General features: G+C 39.6%; 1 protein-coding gene across 5 annotated transcripts; it reads left to right on the top strand.

The window, feature by feature from the left end:
• The first annotated feature begins 450 nt into the window (after positions 1 to 450).
• syt8 (synaptotagmin VIII) lies at positions 451 to 16102 on the top strand. Of its 5 annotated transcripts, none has more exons than XM_031746098.2 (10): positions 451 to 766; positions 1575 to 1710; positions 6085 to 6285; positions 7495 to 7658; positions 10144 to 10239; positions 10397 to 10564; positions 10720 to 10887; positions 11923 to 12040; positions 12683 to 12816; positions 14009 to 16102. In XM_031746098.2, exons 3-10 carry the CDS (start codon positions 6105 to 6107, stop codon positions 14267 to 14269), a joined length of 1290 nt encoding a protein of 429 aa, XP_031601958.1. In that variant the 5' UTR covers positions 451 to 766; positions 1575 to 1710; positions 6085 to 6104; the 3' UTR covers positions 14270 to 16102. The 5 variants fall into 5 exon arrangements, with proteins under 5 accessions (XP_031601958.1, XP_039470997.1, XP_039470999.1 ...); XM_039615063.1 differs by having other exon boundaries at positions 1572 to 1710; XM_039615065.1 differs by lacking the exon at positions 451 to 766 and adding an exon at positions 1326 to 1396.
• The last annotated feature ends 931 nt before the right edge of the window (positions 16103 to 17033 follow it).

Below are 17033 nucleotides of genomic sequence, written 5' to 3'. Positions count from 1 at the left end.
TCTCCCGGAGTACTCAAAGCGCTCTATGCCAAATTCACCCATTTTCTTATAAACTGAGTGCTTCCTAACTATATTCATACTCCGATGGATGCAACTTGGGATTAGTATCTTGCCCAAGGATACTTAGTTGTAGACTGGAGAAGCCAGAGATCGAACTGCTAACCTTCAGATCAGTAGGTGACTGGCTCTACCTCCTGAGCTACAGCCACCCCAAATGTTGGAGATCTTTTTAAAATTTATTGAATTATGCACCCAGAAAAGTACCATCAGATTTTGATAGACCATGGAATGCCATCTGGAAAACATCTGAAAAGTACCCACCCAAATCACCCTGGGTCAACATCTTGAATGAAGTGATTAGTTCATTACCAGGCCTCTGGAAACCTCAAGATGTGTTGAGGAGGTAATTTAGCCATTTAAATCAGCTGTGTGCATCTAAGACCTGCAGGACAACGGCCCTTGAGGACTGGAGTTCCCCACCCCTGGATAGAAAAACACAGTAGGACACTATCAGTCATGGATCGGCCTCCTCAGAGCCCAGAGCTCAATATTATTGAAGCAGTGGGAAATCATCCTGACAGAGAACAAAATGCAGCCAACATTTCAACAAGCCTGGAGAAATATTCCTGAACAGAAAGCCGCCTAAGAGAGTTCAAGCTGTACTGAAGAATAAAAGTATTGACTGTCAAGCTCATTAGAACTGTACAAAGAAAGGAAGCGTGGCTCAAGCCTGTGGCACGGTTATGCTAGAAAGAGTTTTGGGAAGGTAAGATCTCAGTCTTCTTCAGACCAGCAGGTCATTTGTCCATGTTGGACAAGGGTTTCTTTGTCTATGGTTCGCTGACATCTTCTACCTTATATTGAACAGCCACTCGAAATGTAAAATGAAAGGTAAAGTAATAATTCTGACACAGGTGCAGTCGATAAGTGGATCGTGTGACGAGCAGAAAGTGTGATGACTCTAAATAGCCTCCTGTTAACATTTAAAACTCAAGACATAGACTGTATGTACTGTAGCAAGAGTGATTATTATGGTTGAAGGTGAAATCTCAATGATCATGAAAGTGTGATGATAAAAACACTGATTTATACTCATCTTCTAATAATTGATCAATCGTAGTTGTCCAGGTGACAACAGCGAGGTTAATAAGTTATTGATTATAGTTATCCTGGTATGCAGTCCCGAGGGGCAGCCAATCAGAGCTGGCCTTAAATGACGAAGGGCTTTAACAGCTTATTTCAGACACAGGACGAACTGAGGGGTGCAGCTTGGCCCAGAGGATTATTATGAACTCTGGATTATGCAAAGCTACTGTGTTAGAATGAATGTTTCAGGAAGAATGGGATCCTTGTCTTTCTTCAGCAGCATACAAATAAACATCCAGCAGCTCTAGTGGTAAAATCATCAGAGCATCTTAAAAGCTGAACCGCAGCTCACTGTACACATTTTGCTGTTTCAGTAACATGTAGCTGTTTTTGCTGCTGGATGACGCATGTTTTATTTAAGTAAGCAGCATTTCACTAACTCCACCTCTGTTTAAACTCTGACTACTGTTTCTGTGTGTGTTCAGCAGGTGTGGCAGCTGCTCCAGGTTGAATTAGCCACGCTTGAGGAGTCGTAGACTCTGCAGGCTCGAGCTGTTTAACAGCCCCATAAACAACTGGAGAAGAAATGAAGTAAAAGAAGAGAAAAGTCCTCGTTACACTGGGGTATTGTTGCTGCTTCTGTTCTTCTCTTTTTTTAAAAAAGATTTTGTGTTATGTGACTGTTTGAGTCTCAGGGGAAATGTCAGAGTTTGATAAAGTCCAATTACGTTTGTATCAGTTGCAGAAAATAACAGACACACTCACTGTTAGCCGGCTTCGCCCATCTTTCTTTCATTTCTTCTCTCTTGTTTCTGTGATCGCCTTCTTCACTTTTTTGTTCTGGGATCTCATTGGAGAATCTGGGATGTGCTTTATGTCTACATTCTTAGTTTACCCATAAATTATTTTCTTCTCTAATTTTGTCTCTTAAACTTTCATCTTGAAAGCTCGACCCATTTCATTTCTCTCTTCCTGTTTCCTTTGCTTTTTTCTACCCTGCTCTTGTAATTGTGTTACTTTTTTCTTTATTTCACCACTCTCACTCTTATCTGTCTCCTTTTTCTTTCTTCTGTTTGTTCTTTTGTGTTCTTCTTCCCCATTTTACCCTCCCAGTATAGTAAACTTTCCCTGTCCATGTCTTTTCTTCCTTTGCTTTTGCTTTCATTTTTGTACTCTTTTTTTTTTTTTGTCTTCATTTCTTGCACGTCTCTAAATTTTGTCACAGTTCTTTTGCTGTGTGTGTGTGTGTGTGTGTGTGCATGCGTGCGTGCGCGTGTTAGTTAACCAAACATGACATTCAGGAACATTTGCGTGATTGTGTTTGTGTGATTATATAAGCACATGAATATAAATTGTGTAGTTTGCATTACAAAGCTGCAGGAATGGAGGCGCATACATTCAAAACATTTCAGAGGTTTTGGTACTTTATTGGGTTACTTTATTTGATAGAAGAACATGTGAATGGAGTTTAGCAGTGAACAATAATGCCTCAGTGTACTAAAACACTTCAGTATTATTAGTTTTACTTTGTCACACTCCTTATGTAACTTTTCAAAGATCGCTTTGAGACATGTTATAGAATATTTATACATACTTTCCTTTCAATAATAGCTGAACTACATGAGACACTAGTTATCTTGTAAAAAGGTAATCTTGTTGTACTAATCTAAGTAATCTTTCAGATTATTAGGACACAGTCGTTCATCCTATCTGTTAGAAACTTGCGAGACCTGAATAAGTGCAGTATTAAATTTGAGACTGTCTGGATGAGCGGTTCTCATACTTTAGCTAACCTTTTTTTACTGTTAGAGAGACTTCTGCCTTCCCCAGACACAGGCATGTTCGTCATTCATTTACATTAATGAATTCCTGGAACTCTTACATCTCTTGGGCAGCAAATTTTGGGGGACGGCCGGAGCCCCTGTGGCCCCACCTTGGTGGCAGCCCTGGCCTCATGTGTCTCCTAGAGGAACAGCAGTTTTTTAAGGCTTCAGTATATTCTCCTTTCAGTGATACATACATACATACCGACCCACCCACCCACCCACCCACCCTTATTGTCTTGGTGGTGCAGTTTCCTGACGAATCCAACTACGAGTTTTGTTTCACCAAAGGGAGGCTATCGTTGTTTCTAAAGGGATCTGTCAGTACAGCTCTTTGAGTTTTTCAGCGCCAGTCAAACAGTAAGTGGAATTTTTGCCACTAAGCACTTTCACAGTTTAAGTAGATAGATTAGAAGAAGGCCTGTCCCCTGGTAAATCCTGGTTGTGAAGCTTTTGTTGTGTTTCCCCCTCTGATTACAGGGAAAACAGAGTGGATGTAGCTGGAGGGAGGAGAAGTTTCCTCTCTTTAATCAGCAGTTTAAAGATTGTTTTTAGGAAAAGTCCCTTTGTTAGAGATCCCGTCCTTCCTCTTCAGTTATTATTCAACAGAACTTTTGTATTCTGAGTGGTAGAGCACAGAAAACCATCAGCCTTCGCCAGTCGCGACTGAGTAGGGATGTCAAAATTTCTGTAAAATTCATCATAAGTAAGTAAAATACTTCTTTTATCCTAATTTCTGTCGCCCCTAATCCTAATTACAATTTTTTTTGCCTTTTTCAAATCTTTATGCTTAGTGATTTCACAGGAGACGTGATCATTTATATACCAGGATATAGAGAATCCAATTTTTAAGTGCTTGACCCATAATAGAGAGCAGAAATCTTTCTTGTTTGTTTGTTTGTCGTCGTTTAACTTTGATGATTAGCAAGGATCCTGCTGATGCTTAAAATATATTTCTAAGCACTGAATTTGTTCCATTAAAATAAGGCCTGAATTAATATTAAATGTTTTAACTCAATCTTTCAAACATTTAAAAAATACTAAGTTGCATCTCTAACTCAGAGGAATTTATCTTTCTTTTCCTTCAAGTTGAGTTGTTGTTTAATTTGAATAGCATAGAATAGAATAGAATAGAATAGAATAGAATAGAATAATCCTTTAATTGTCCCACAAGGGGAAATGTGGTTGTATCAGCAGCAAAAAAACACACATGTACAAAAAGAACAGGACACAGAACAGAAAACAAAAAACACAACTTTTACATATTTACATCATGAACATCGTTTACATCATTTTCATTCTGAGTGGCAAAAAAAAGGTTTGTTATTTTTTTTAAAGTCTTAAATCAAATTGCCTTAAGCTGCAGAAACCCTGCACTGGTCTAAAACACTGAAACACTTGCTAAAACAATTCTTTAAAATGTGATCCATTAAAACTATTTGCATGTACGCTACCCAGCGTTTTAAGCAACATGTTTAAAAAAGTTGGTTTCCAGGCTTAATTTTAAGGTGAACATTAGATAACAGACTGTGAAGGACTAACATCAGGATCAGGAGTTGGGCAGCAGAAGTCATTTCAGTATGTATGCCTGGCTTTTGGGTATTTCTACAAAGAGAAACAGTACTGAAGCATTGTGAGGAGTGCTGTTATCGGATCATGAATCAGACTGTGGTTTAATGTGCTGCTGCTGTTTGTTCATGGTGGAGGGCCGTAGTTGGAATTCCACTCAGTCGTATCAGCAGAGTTTGATGGCTCTGATGTTTGTTGAAATTTGTTTTACGTCACTGTTGCTGGGAAACTTCCTTTAAAGTCCAAAAATATCTCAACACTTAAAAGTTTTATGGGTTAAAATATGATATTTTGACCAGGTCGTAAAGCCATGGCCGCTCTGTAATCTGACCACAGTGTATCACCAGTGGTATAGTTACAAATCACTTTTATAAAATTATAGTGCAGTGGCAAGTTTTGAATATGTTTAAGAACAAAATCAACTCAGTGTATAAATAAAAGGCCAGGATTTCTGTTAACTAGGTGCATTGTTGGAAGACAGCAGGCGACTTTTCACCTCCGGAACCAATGAGCTGTCGCCTGTCACTCGATTGCAGCAGATGGCTGCCCCAGCCTGAGCCTAGTTCTGCCAGAGGTTTCTTCCTGTTAAAAGGGAGTTCTCTCTTCCCACTGTCACCATGTGGTTGCTCATAGGGGGTCGTGTGACTGCCTGGGTTTTTAAAAATATTGTAGGGTCTTTATCATACAATATAATGTAATAAGACTGTGGGAATCAGGTCTTTATGGTCAAATAGCTGCCAAGAAACCACGACTAAGAAAAAGCAACAAGCAGAAGAGATTTGTTTGGGCCAAGAAACACAAGGAATGGACATTAGACCAATGGAAATGTGTGCTTTGGTCTGATGAGTCCAAATTTGAAATTTTAGGTTCCACCCACTGTCTCTTTGTTGGACACAGAAAAGGTGAACAGATGGTGTCTACATGCATGGTTCCCACCGTGCATGTAGACATCATATTTCTGTCAACATTTCCTAACAATCCTCTTAAGGCTGCACTCATCAGTGCTTCCTGTGCACCTTTTCCTCCCACAATTTTAATTTTTATATTTAAATCTCCATTAGCTATGCTAACAGTTTTCTTCCCTAAAGCCATAACCACCCTGAACTCACACATGCACCGATAACACAGCCCCCCCACAATTTTTTTTTTTTTCTTCCTACTTCCTCTATGGACCACCACTGTGCAATACAGTACAGTACTTATACAGTACAGCACTCTGTGAACAGCCAGCCTTTTCAGCAGTGGCTTAGTCTCCTTGTGGAGGGTGATCATCGCTTAATACGGGTCGCTTAACATTTAAATGGACTCTGCGGCCCAACTAACCCAGTGCTTGATTTCTGTTCTTACTACCAGTAAAACAGCCTTAACTTTGATGGTGTATTTTAGTAACAGTACCTCGTTAAGTTGTAAAGGATGTGGTTCAGTGTGTGTGTGTGTGTGTGTTTTTTTTAAAGTGACTGCACGTGCATCATGCGGTCACTTTGACTCATATCTATCAAGCCTGTGGTAATTTGAGGGAAGCCATTCCCTTCACTTTTCATTAAGCACAAAGGCTGAGAGACTTTTTTGTGAACACATGTAAACATTTGTCATCTCTTGCTTCCAGAAATCTTCATCCTCTTCATCATGCCTAAAATCCTTCCACCACAACATTCTTCCCATGTGAAATCTAATTTGTCATCAAAGGCAAAAAGCTTCACAGTCACAGATCACCCCACCACCCTCATCTCCACCACCTCCACATATACTAACACCACTGCCGACCCAGCTGTTGCCTTCATCAATGGCCTGCTGGACCGGATACCCTGTGAGTTACTCAACAGCTGCAATGAATTATTTTCCAAGTAGCCAAAGGATAACTACAGTTAAATACGTGTTTAGATCTTATCAGGTGAGCAAATAAGTTAGATACAAATGCTAGTGATCTCCGCCTGCTGCCGATGAAAGACACAAGGACGAGAAGGGTATCAATAATGGGTTCTTTCCCCTTCTCCCCAACCAAAACAGATGGCTGCCCCTCCCTGAGCCTGGTTCTGCTGGAGGTCTCTTCTTGTTAAAAACCAAAATCTTCCTTCCTCGTGTTGCTAACAAGTGATTTTCTGATTGGTGTTTTCTCTTTAGTGTTGTAGGGGTGTGTCTTGTAATATAAGATGCCTTGGTTTAGCTGTTATTTGGAATGTGTCTTGAAATTTCACTAAAACTTGGATGTTGTAATTTCTACTGCCTGAAGGACCAACAACAGCACAAACAAGAGCAGTCCACAAACTTATTGTTACACATATTTTTTTATGATAGTACAAAGTTATTACATGTATACGATGCTCTGCAAAGTTGTGCATAGGCTCAGTGCACAACCAAGCCAGTCTCTTATGTCATCGTTGTTGATGTCCTCAGTCTGAACCCTGTGCAATCTGAATATGTCATTTTTGTTTTTTTCTTTTAATTGGTCTCTGAAGACTCGGTAATCAGGAGGCCAAGAAAATGAGTATTTGGAAATGCATCAAAACCTATTTTTATTTTCAAAAATGTCCGTTTAGCTATTCTCCAAAATCTAGGGTCAAAGTTATCACTAATGATGACTTTGATCTCAGAGGGTTAAAGTTAGTCACACACAAAAGTGTGTCATCTGCATAGAGTTGTACGATTTAGAGAGGTAGCTGCTTCCAGAGTGTTTTATCTCCAGTCTTAAATTATTCTCTTTAAACTACATTCTTAACATTACTCAGTCAAGAAATCTTATGTCCAAAGAAATTATTTAAATTTATCTTCTGATTAATTATGTTTTGTCCAACACTTGCACTATTTGTCACTGCAAATACTAAAAAATAATCTCAAAGTGAACCGAATGTGTAATCAGTTTACCATTATTTCTAACTCTACCATAAAGCTCATATGTTCAGCTTTTAATCAAAGGAACAAATATTTTCATAGATTTTCAATGAGAACAAAATGGACATTTGGTTTACAGAATCAGTCTTTCTTGGTGAGATAATGTGGACTCGTCTTATCTCCACAGTGCCTCGGTGGGCGATCTACACCATCTTTGCAGCTGGTGGTCTGCTGATTCTGCTCTGCTGCCTGTGTGTCTGCATCAAGTGCTGCTGCAAAGGAAAGAAGAAAAAGAAGAAGAACGAGCAGATCAATCTGAAGGCAGTGAATGGAAAAACAACCACAGCCCTGGTGAGTGGCAGAGGCCAGAGTATCTGATATAAATTTGACTGATACACAACACAAAAACATAATGTATTCTATTGTTTTTTTTTATTTCCACTGAACTGAACTGATTATAACTACACACTACAGACTACACATAAAAGATGGAAATAACCACTGGAATGTCTCGCGTGTTGCCAAGGTATTCCTGAGCTTTGCCAACCCTCAAGAATACCTGTGAAAAGACCGTGGTTAATGACAGGCTCCTTGTAAACTGGACAGATATTAGTTGCTGAACAGTTTAGTTACTTTTTGGGTCAAGAAACAACTGGTCAGAACCTTTGACTTGATTTTACTTTTGATAGGTTTGAAAGCGTTCAGTGAAGTAAATTTTTGGTAACTGCGAGGGTCTATGCCACTAACTTGTCTGTGGAGAATTTACTTTACAGTGCACCAGCTGTGCATGTGCCACAGGAATGACTACATGTTGTTGGGTCTCCAGCTGTCCATGTCCACAACAAAATATAATCAAGGTGTTGGGAACTGGCACACACAACCTGTATTTTTACATCACTAGGGACTAGGGATGGGTATCGAAACCCGGTTCTTGTTGAGAACCGGTTCCCACTGTTTCAATTCCTTGGAATTGTTTGCCATTTTTGCAAACGATTCCCGTATCGATTCCAGTCGCCCCGAATGACGTCACCACGTTGCGGAGCGTCATTTACCTGGCAGGGCGCCTAAGCGGCTCAAACACTCAAAAGTTTGGTTATACTTTACGAGAACGGATGACAACAGGGCAACTTGCAATACTTGCAAAGTAGATATTTCATTTAAAGGAGGCAACACTACGAATATGCAAAAGCATTTGCTCACAAAACACGTGATGAACTTAAATGAATGTCGTGTTTTTTAATTCCGCTCCGGACTTGTGAATCTCAACCCAGCAGCAGCGGTAACGTTTGCACGTCCTCTCCCGTTAATACGGCAGGTAAATAATCAACTAACAGTGAATATTATGTTAGCACGATCTGCCTTATTACAAAACCTGCCATTACTGTGCATTTAGGCGACCATGATGAGAGAGACAGAGTCTGGCTGGCAGTTCTTGCTGCAGTCTACCAGTAGCGTCTCCTTTCAGGCCAGGATAGACGAACGTCACCGAGCAGTGACTAAGTTTGTGGTCAAAGGCTTGCACCCATTTGCCCCGATTTTCCGTAAGTGAATGTGTTTAATTGTAGGCAGGGACATTACTGGATATTCTTGTGTAATTGCTACAGAATAATTTATGTTATACTTTGTTATTGCTACAGAAGAATATTTATTTTATTATTTTACATTTACAATTTTCCCTGGGGACCCTGTGACACCCCATTGAAGAGCCGTAGGCTGTGGATCTCTTAAGATCTCACTGTTGGGTTTGTAAGGCCATGTTACTCCTAAATTTCTATCTTGTTCAAAGAGAAGATATAAAACAAAATTCTAAGCTAATCGACCTTAGTGCTCTCCTTTTTTAAAAAGAATCGATAAGAGAATCGATAACGAATCAAATTGTTAAACAGAATCGAAAATGGAATTGTGAAAATCTTATCAATACCCATCCCTACTAGGGACATGCTGTTGGCATTTTAAAGAAACCTTTGACTCAACTTATACCATAAACTCATCAGGAAAATGTTTACTGAAGTTACTGATCAAGTAGAGCTGTAGAGTAATTTTATCATAGAGTTCTGTGTAATGAGAGCCAGTGACCCCTGCTGTCCTTTAGATGTAATGCACACTAGGGCATCACATGACTTTATTTTTTCAGACTTGGGTGGCATACATTCTTCATTTACACTCTTCGATGCAGAGTAGATATTTGATGTCTTAGATCTGATCATGTCACCCCTGACAGAGATAAGCCAAGCTCTGAACAGCAGGGGTCGGTGGGCAATAGCAAATGCCCCTAAAACAACATTAGGACCAGATCCCAATGCCAGCCAGTAAAAACCCTTCCCAGCATTCTCATCTTCAAACTTCACACGATGAGTGAAAAATGTCCTAAGTTTGAAGAAATGTTAATTTAAAAAAAACTGGGAAGCATAATTGTAAGCTACTTTTTTAACTAATGAACTTGCTTGAGTCGAACAACATATGTATTGTAATATATGGTTAAATGTTTTTATTTAACCATATTTTTTAGATGGTCCAATTGCTCCTCAAACAAAAATAAAGTATCTTTGAAGACCCACGATATGGTTCAGATGGCTTTTGATAGAGTGTTTATTTGTTTTAATAAAATGAATGTAGTGAAATATTAATTATGTTCTTTGTTGTGTCGTTACTCTGGATTTATTTGGTTCTGGGTGTGACATAATTGTAATTTGTTAATTAAAAGTATACAACAGTTTTAGTTTAAAAGTTTAACATGGCCTTATATTCTGGCTTTACCCCCTGAAAAGGCTTGGACTGGTTTCATTTTTTTGCCTAAAGGGTCTCAGCTGATGTGCTTCTTGTGCTCCTCTGACAGGTTCAGCCAGATGTGGCAGATGTTGACTATGGCTCAACCAAAAAGCAGAGAGGAAAGCTGCTCTACTCTCTGGAATATGATGGGCCTCTGTCTGAGGTGAATCTCTAATTGTTTACCTTTCATGCAGCATTGCACTTCTATAATTTTGCATTCTTATTTTAAACATTTGAATGTGTGAAATTTGTTCAGCTCCTCTTTAGCTCTCAGCTGTGCTATGGCTCAATATCCATCTGTTTCCTGTTGACCTTTACAGCTCAAACTGGGGATCAAACAAGCCAGCAACCTGATGGCCATGGACCTCGGAGGAACCTCAGACCCATATGTCAGAGTCTACATCCTCCCCGAAAAGAGCAAAACCTATGAGACCAAAGTGTTCAGGAGCACACTGAACCCTGTCTTCAACGAGCAGTTCACCTTCCAGGTAGGACCTGGGTCACTTGCCCTGGTTAACTGCATTTGCTTAAAAAACAGTTATAATTAAAAATTGTTATGTGTTCGGTGAATTATTGAAGTTGAACCTCAATGCTGCAAATCCTCGAAAAGAAAGCACTTCTAACCTTAGTTATATGCCCCCAGCTACCAAAGTCTACCCTCATGAAGTCGACAGCTGTGATGAAAGTGTTTGACTTTAACCGGTTTTCCAAACACGAAATCATCGGCGAGATCCGGGTGCAGCTCTGTAATGTTGACTGGAATCACATCATCGAGGAGTGGCAGGAGCTGGAAGCACCCGCCAAATTTGAGGTTTGCTTTCCCACATTTCCTTATTCTTCATTGAGTGGCGGCATCAGGGAAGGATTCAATCAATTTTTGTCAAACGATTTCCTGTATGTATTTTCTTTAAGGATTCAGTTTCCTAATCCAAACCTCTTGTGTCATTAAAAAGAAAAAGCAGTTATGTTGCTTCCTGGGAGTTGTTGGATTAATGGCAGGATTAACAGTTTTTAAAGCTTGTTTCGTTTACTCTTCTCTTCATACTGTCAAAATCTAATCTGGTTTTTTATACTATACCCCAATACATCTTTCTTGAGACACTAACCTCTAGCGGAATCACTGACACATCCTGAAAGTAATTCCATTTAACTCAAAAATCTCAAAACAACCGATTTCAACTTCCTGAAGGATCTGAACCCTGGACCTCTCCTATTAATAATCTGTTTACTTCCTCTTGGTCTTGTTTCTTTTGTAAATTTGATATTAATATCAGTTTTTATGCTGATGACACCCAGCTTTACCTGTGCACCAAACCTCCCACCCAACTCTCTCTTTCGTTGCCTCAAGGAAATCAAATCCTGGGTCTCCAGGAACTTTCTCAGATTGAATAGTGTTAAAACTGAGGTTCCCCTCATTGGCACCAAATCCAGGTTATAAAAGGTTTTCCTTTCTTGGTTTCTCCCTCCTCCCTGTTCTTAATGATTTTATGTACTGTAAATTTGTCTTATTGACTTTGACATTTTTCTTGCCTTTTTATTTTTTTTTTCAGCTCCTCTATATAACCTTGAATATTTTCAGAGGCACTTAAGATAAAATGTATTATTCTTATTTTTATTCTTGTTAGTAAAATTATAGGTTTTGCAGGTTATCCAAGAGAAATGTGAATATTATTTACATCATTTTGTACTGTCACAAGCACAAGGCTCTCATAATGGGTAGATGGTCACTTTCTCCTTCAGGTTCCTCCTTTTATTTGCATTTTTATTCATTTCAGTTTACTGAAATATGTCAGAGCTGATTCAGTTTGTAAGAACTACAGATTTCTGTATGACGTTTGTGCTGCAGGAAGAAAATCTAGGAGAGATCTGCTTCTCCCTGCGCTATGTTCCCTCTGCCAGCAAGCTGACTGTGGTAATCCTGGAGGCCAAAAACCTGAAGAGCATGGACATTGGAGGATCCTCAGGTCAGACTGAGACGGGATCTTAATCAAAATTTTAACTTTTCAAAAACGTTCCAGTGTGATATTTTAGAGCAAACCCAAGAACACATTTGCTCTCCATTAAACCGACGGGTAATCCATTGGAGGTGTAACAGAAGACAACACTGCCTCACAGTGGTTGATAGCAGTAACTACAGTAACAGTGAAGATGAGAGAAGTTTAAAGACATTTCCATCTTCATATTGTGGGAGCTGGACTCGACTACAGCGGCTTTAAATGATTCAGTTTAAAATAATTCTCGTTTATCTTACACTGGGGTCTAATGCAGCCCCTGAGCACTAACAGTCTTTTTAGCTCCTCCCCCTTTAAACAAACTTTCTTCTGAAACAGGTTTGAGCAGTAATGCTTAAATGCTGACCATGTTTAATTTAAACATCTAGCTGTATATTTATTTAAAGAAAACCGTAATGGATTATCTTAACTAAAAGGCTGATCATCTAAAATTTCTTTAATCATGCAAGTCAGACAATATTCCTGTTTCTTGCTTACCTTATTAATTTACCCCATTAATTATTCTCAGGTGTTTTATGCAGGTATTATGCATCTGCATGAAGAAATACAATTTATAGGCGGTCCGAGTGACTTTCCTCCATGCTGTGTTTGTAGATCCTTATGTGAAGATGCAGCTAGCTCTGGACAAAAGGAAGTGGAAGAAAAAAAAGACATCTATCAAAAAGAAGACGCTGAACCCTTATTTCAACGAATCGTTCGTCTTTGACGTGTCACTGGATCAAATCCAGGTGAGTGTCACGACATCCTGACTGAAGCAGATCTTTAACAATATTTGAGACGATCTGAAACAATAGACTGGCCATCGACATTAATTTTACATAAACACAAAACATTTTAACAGTAATTATGAAGACATTTTGTGAATGTTTTCTTCTCTTTCCTGACATTTACTGGCTGACACATACACTGTGTGTCAATAAAAATAAAATTCAACCCGTTATTTTTCCAGTCCTGGTCTAACTGGTTACATAATACATGCCGAATATTGAGAAGGGAAACAGACCCCTGTCACTTTAACAATATGTTTGATAATTACCCTTTTACTGTTGTTCTGAGTGGCTGTGATCTGATTTTCTGATGAACATCGCGCACACACTTTTGTAAACCGTCACGCACTGAAGGCTTTAAGGTTTTCTGCCTCTGGCGTAGGGATTCAGCTCCTTTCTCAAAGTAGAGCCTAATGCAGCCTAACACATAAAGTAATGATCCTCAGCTGTATGCAGTGAGGGAGGCAGCTTTTTTATTTAACACTGTTATAAGACTGACACTTATAAGCACATATTCACACTTGAGGTATCACATCAAACTAAAAAAATGGATTGGTGCATCCCTGTGGAAAAAATTTACGTCAGTTCTGTTCAGTTTTATTTACACAGCACCAAATCACAACAACAGTCGCCTCAACGCACTTTATATTGTAAGGTAGACCCTACAATAATAGATAAGAGAAAAACCCAACAATCATATGACACTCTATGAGCAAGCACTTTGGCGACAGTGGGAAAGAAAAACTCCCTTTTAACAGGAAGAAACCTCCGGCAGAACCAGGCTCAGGGAGGGGCGGGGCCATCTGCTGTGACCGGTTGGAGGTGAGGGGAGAAAGACAGGATAAAGACATGCTGTGGAAGAGAGACAGAGATTAATAACTAATGATTACATGCAGAGAGGCGTATAAATAAAAAGTGAAGAAGAAACACCCAATGCATCATGGGAATCCCCCAGCAGCCTACATCTATTGCAGCATAACTAAGGGAGGATTCAGGGTCACCTGGTCCAGCCCTGACTATGTGCTTTAGCGAAAAGGAAATTTTGAAGCCTAATCTTAAAAGTAGAGATAGTGTCTGTCTCCCATATTAAAAACTACCACTTTAATGCTGCTCTGATAGTGAGGCGACTTTAAATCTGAATCTCTTTCCTCAGAGGGTGAATCTGGTGGTCTCAGTGTGGGACCACGACGCCGTGACCAGGAATGATCCAATAGGGAAGATCTACCTGGGCTGCGATGCCACGGGGAACCAGCTAAGGCACTGGGCCGACATGTTGTCCAACCCGCGACGGCCGGTGGCTCAGTGGCACAGCCTGCTGTCGGCCGAGCAGGTCAACTCCACCCTAACCCTGAAAAAGAAAATCCCCATCCCCAGCAAAATGAAGGAAAGCGCTCAGCAGTGGTACCCTAAATGAAACCATTTTAAAAAAGAGAGATTCAAATATTTTTGATAACCGTTTCTCCCTTTGTTCTTCTGATATGGAAATTATTGAATTAGGTTACTTTGTATTATACTGTATATTAAGATTTGTAATTATTATTTTGGTATCAAATCAAAACGTGCTAAAATATATTTTCTAACTCGGAGCATTTATTTTTTCTTTACGAACACAGTTTAGTCTCTGTAAGATAGCTGTACTGTGTAATACAGTTAGGTCCATAGGTTTTTAGATAAGTACACACTTTCCCTCAGTACAACAACAACATGGTGGAATTTAAATCAAACAGTCAATATGTTCACTCATTATTCCAAGACAAGTGAAACAGATATAAGATCCAGAGTTGATTCCAAGTCTTGAACATCTGAATGAGCCACATTCAGTAAATGTTTTTACCCTGCAGAGACATGAGCTTGCACATGAAACTTCTGCCAGATTCATGACAAGTAGGCACCGCCATCGTTTGTGCTCGCTGTCTGCAATCTGCATACCATCACACTTATTTCTTTATAAGGAAACAAGTTTATCTCAAGGTGAAACGGGGAGAGGAGCGATGCTGCTGTAAAAGAGGGAAGAGGAGGAAAGCAGGAGAAAGGCTGAAATTAATAAGTCATTTTTTTAAGATAAGATATAAGATTATTACTACTAGTAGTAGTATTGCAATTCTTAGTACTAATCAGTATAAAGCTGGTTTTTTTATTTTTTTTATTTTGTTTTTTGTGTGTGTGTGTTTTGTAATATAACCAGAGCTTCATCATTTGTTCATGCGTGCAGTACATTTCTTTGTACAGTATGAACAAAGGTACAAAAATGTCAACAGCTCTGCAGCACCGTGAACCCACCGCCAACTGATGGTTGTGGAACTTTTTCTATGGTTAAGAAAAAACAACTTGACAACAGCTTACCAAGCCAGGAACACTCTTGAGGAGGCAGGAGTATCTCTGTTGAGGTCTACAAACAAAAGATGTCCTACTGAATGGAAATACAGAGAGTTTAGGATAAGCTGCAAAGCACTGGGTGGCACTCAAGGCTATACTCTGATCAGACTGAAAAAATGCCACAAAACTGATCGGACTATATTTTACAGTGCAGATGGATGATGACCCAAGGCTGACTGCCAAAGAAGCGACCCACGAGTTCCTCAAAGCAAAGAAATGGGGATATTCTTCATTAGCCAAGTCAGTTACCTGAGCTCGATTCAGCAGAGCAGCTTGGGTGTAATTCCTAAACAGTTAATGCAGTATTTTTGGATTAAAGCTGAACTTCTCCACTTCAACCACATCTTCACTGTTTGATTTCAAATCCTCTGTAGGCAAAGGCAAAATTGCAAAAGATTGTGTCAGTGCCTAAATACTTATGGACCTGGAAATGCATATCATTTTTTCTTATGTAAGCACACTGAAAGTGAAATGTATTTTAGTCTACAAAACACAATAAAAAGATAGTTGTTTAAGAAAAGATCTTGTTAACCTTCTACGCAGTTGGAATATGATCTCAAAGCTAGAGAAACAATTGTTTATGGACAAACAAGTCTGAGACTGTCACTCGTCTCCCCTGACAGACGATGATTCAAACAAAAACTGAGCTCAATCAAGCCGAGTTCAGCAGGTGCCGCCTCCTGCTGGCTCAGGCCTCCAGAGACCGTCCTCATTAAATGCTCCCTGAGCTGTGCATTCACAAAACGGGAGATTTTCACTCTGTCAGCATCTGATGTTAAAACATCAACTATGATGAGCCTCTGTTGACTTGAAACTTTGATTTCATAAGCAAAAATGACCCTACCTCTAATAAAGTTTGAAAACATTGAAAGATACTGGCTTCTTTGAGTGATATAGACTGTTCTGCTACAGATTGTTTGTCTGTTGGATATTTAATGTTTCTCCAGGATCAGCTGAAGCGACATGGCTTCATGATGTAAGACGATGGGTCTAAAATGGATTCAGGCTGCTCTGCGGTTCCTCAAGACAAAAAAGACACCATCATCTCGCAGCGTTTCAAATCTTAACCACAATCGATGGTGTTTAGCTTATTGCTTACAATGCTGAATAAAAATAATTCTTTTAAGATGATTTCTTTTTTCAGAACTTTCAGGGGAACTTCAGAAAACATTCCCTGAAAGTTATTCCGGGAAACCTTCAGACCACCTTCAGGGGACCCGTCTGAAGGTTATTCTGCAAAGCCCCCAAGACCTTCAGAGGACCCTAATCTCAACAGTCCCTTTTAAAGGAGCACTATGGTGCAGAGCACCTGGAGGACCTTCTGTGGAACTTCAACAATCCTTCAATCCCAATAGAAGCTTTGTTATGTTGTCACATCGTCAAATGACCTGCCTTAATGTTCTCCTGTTGTGTGTTCAGAGAACTCAGTAGTATATTTTTTTGGAGAACTTCAGGAAGCAAGAGCTTGTAGGTTCACAGGGCAAAGGAAGAAAGATCCTTATCAGAGTGGGAATGAGCTCAAGAAAGTCACCCCAGATTGACTGATGGTTTCATCCATCCATCCCCCTACAATCGCCACTTCCTTTCTCCTTTGCTCTTGTCATAATTACCACAGCCAGTAGAGTGTAACATCACAATAAGCTTCAATAACAAATGATCTATGGGCTTGTATTTTACTGGTCAACATTCTATTGCTGCTACCTCCGAGGGTGATTTACAGGAGGCAGCAGGCCAGTGAAGGCTCAACAGACCTGACAGGAACGAGCCAAGAAGCTTGAAAGCTCTCTTTGAAATGCAAATGT

This window comes from Oreochromis aureus, linkage group 7, assembly GCF_013358895.1.
Source record: "Oreochromis aureus strain Israel breed Guangdong linkage group 7, ZZ_aureus, whole genome shotgun sequence".
In the NCBI taxonomy this organism is placed as follows: domain Eukaryota; kingdom Metazoa; phylum Chordata; class Actinopteri; order Cichliformes; family Cichlidae; genus Oreochromis; species Oreochromis aureus.
Note: the sequence above shows the minus strand (reverse complement) of the source record. Positions and strands in the feature narration are given on the sequence as shown.

What these genes read in the sequence shown, in the direction of transcription:
- syt8 (XM_031746098.2), top strand. Translation starts at nt 6,105, where the DNA reads ATGCCTAAAATCCTTCCACCACAACATTCTTCCCATGTGAAATCTAAT. An exon ending in ATGATGGGCCTCTGTCTGAG is followed by an intron (nt 10,240 to 10,396) that starts GTGAATCTCTAA and finishes TGACCTTTACAG; the next exon opens with CTCAAACTGGGGATCAAACA. An exon ending in ACGAGCAGTTCACCTTCCAG is followed by an intron (nt 10,565 to 10,719) that starts GTAGGACCTGGG and finishes ATATGCCCCCAG; the next exon opens with CTACCAAAGTCTACCCTCAT.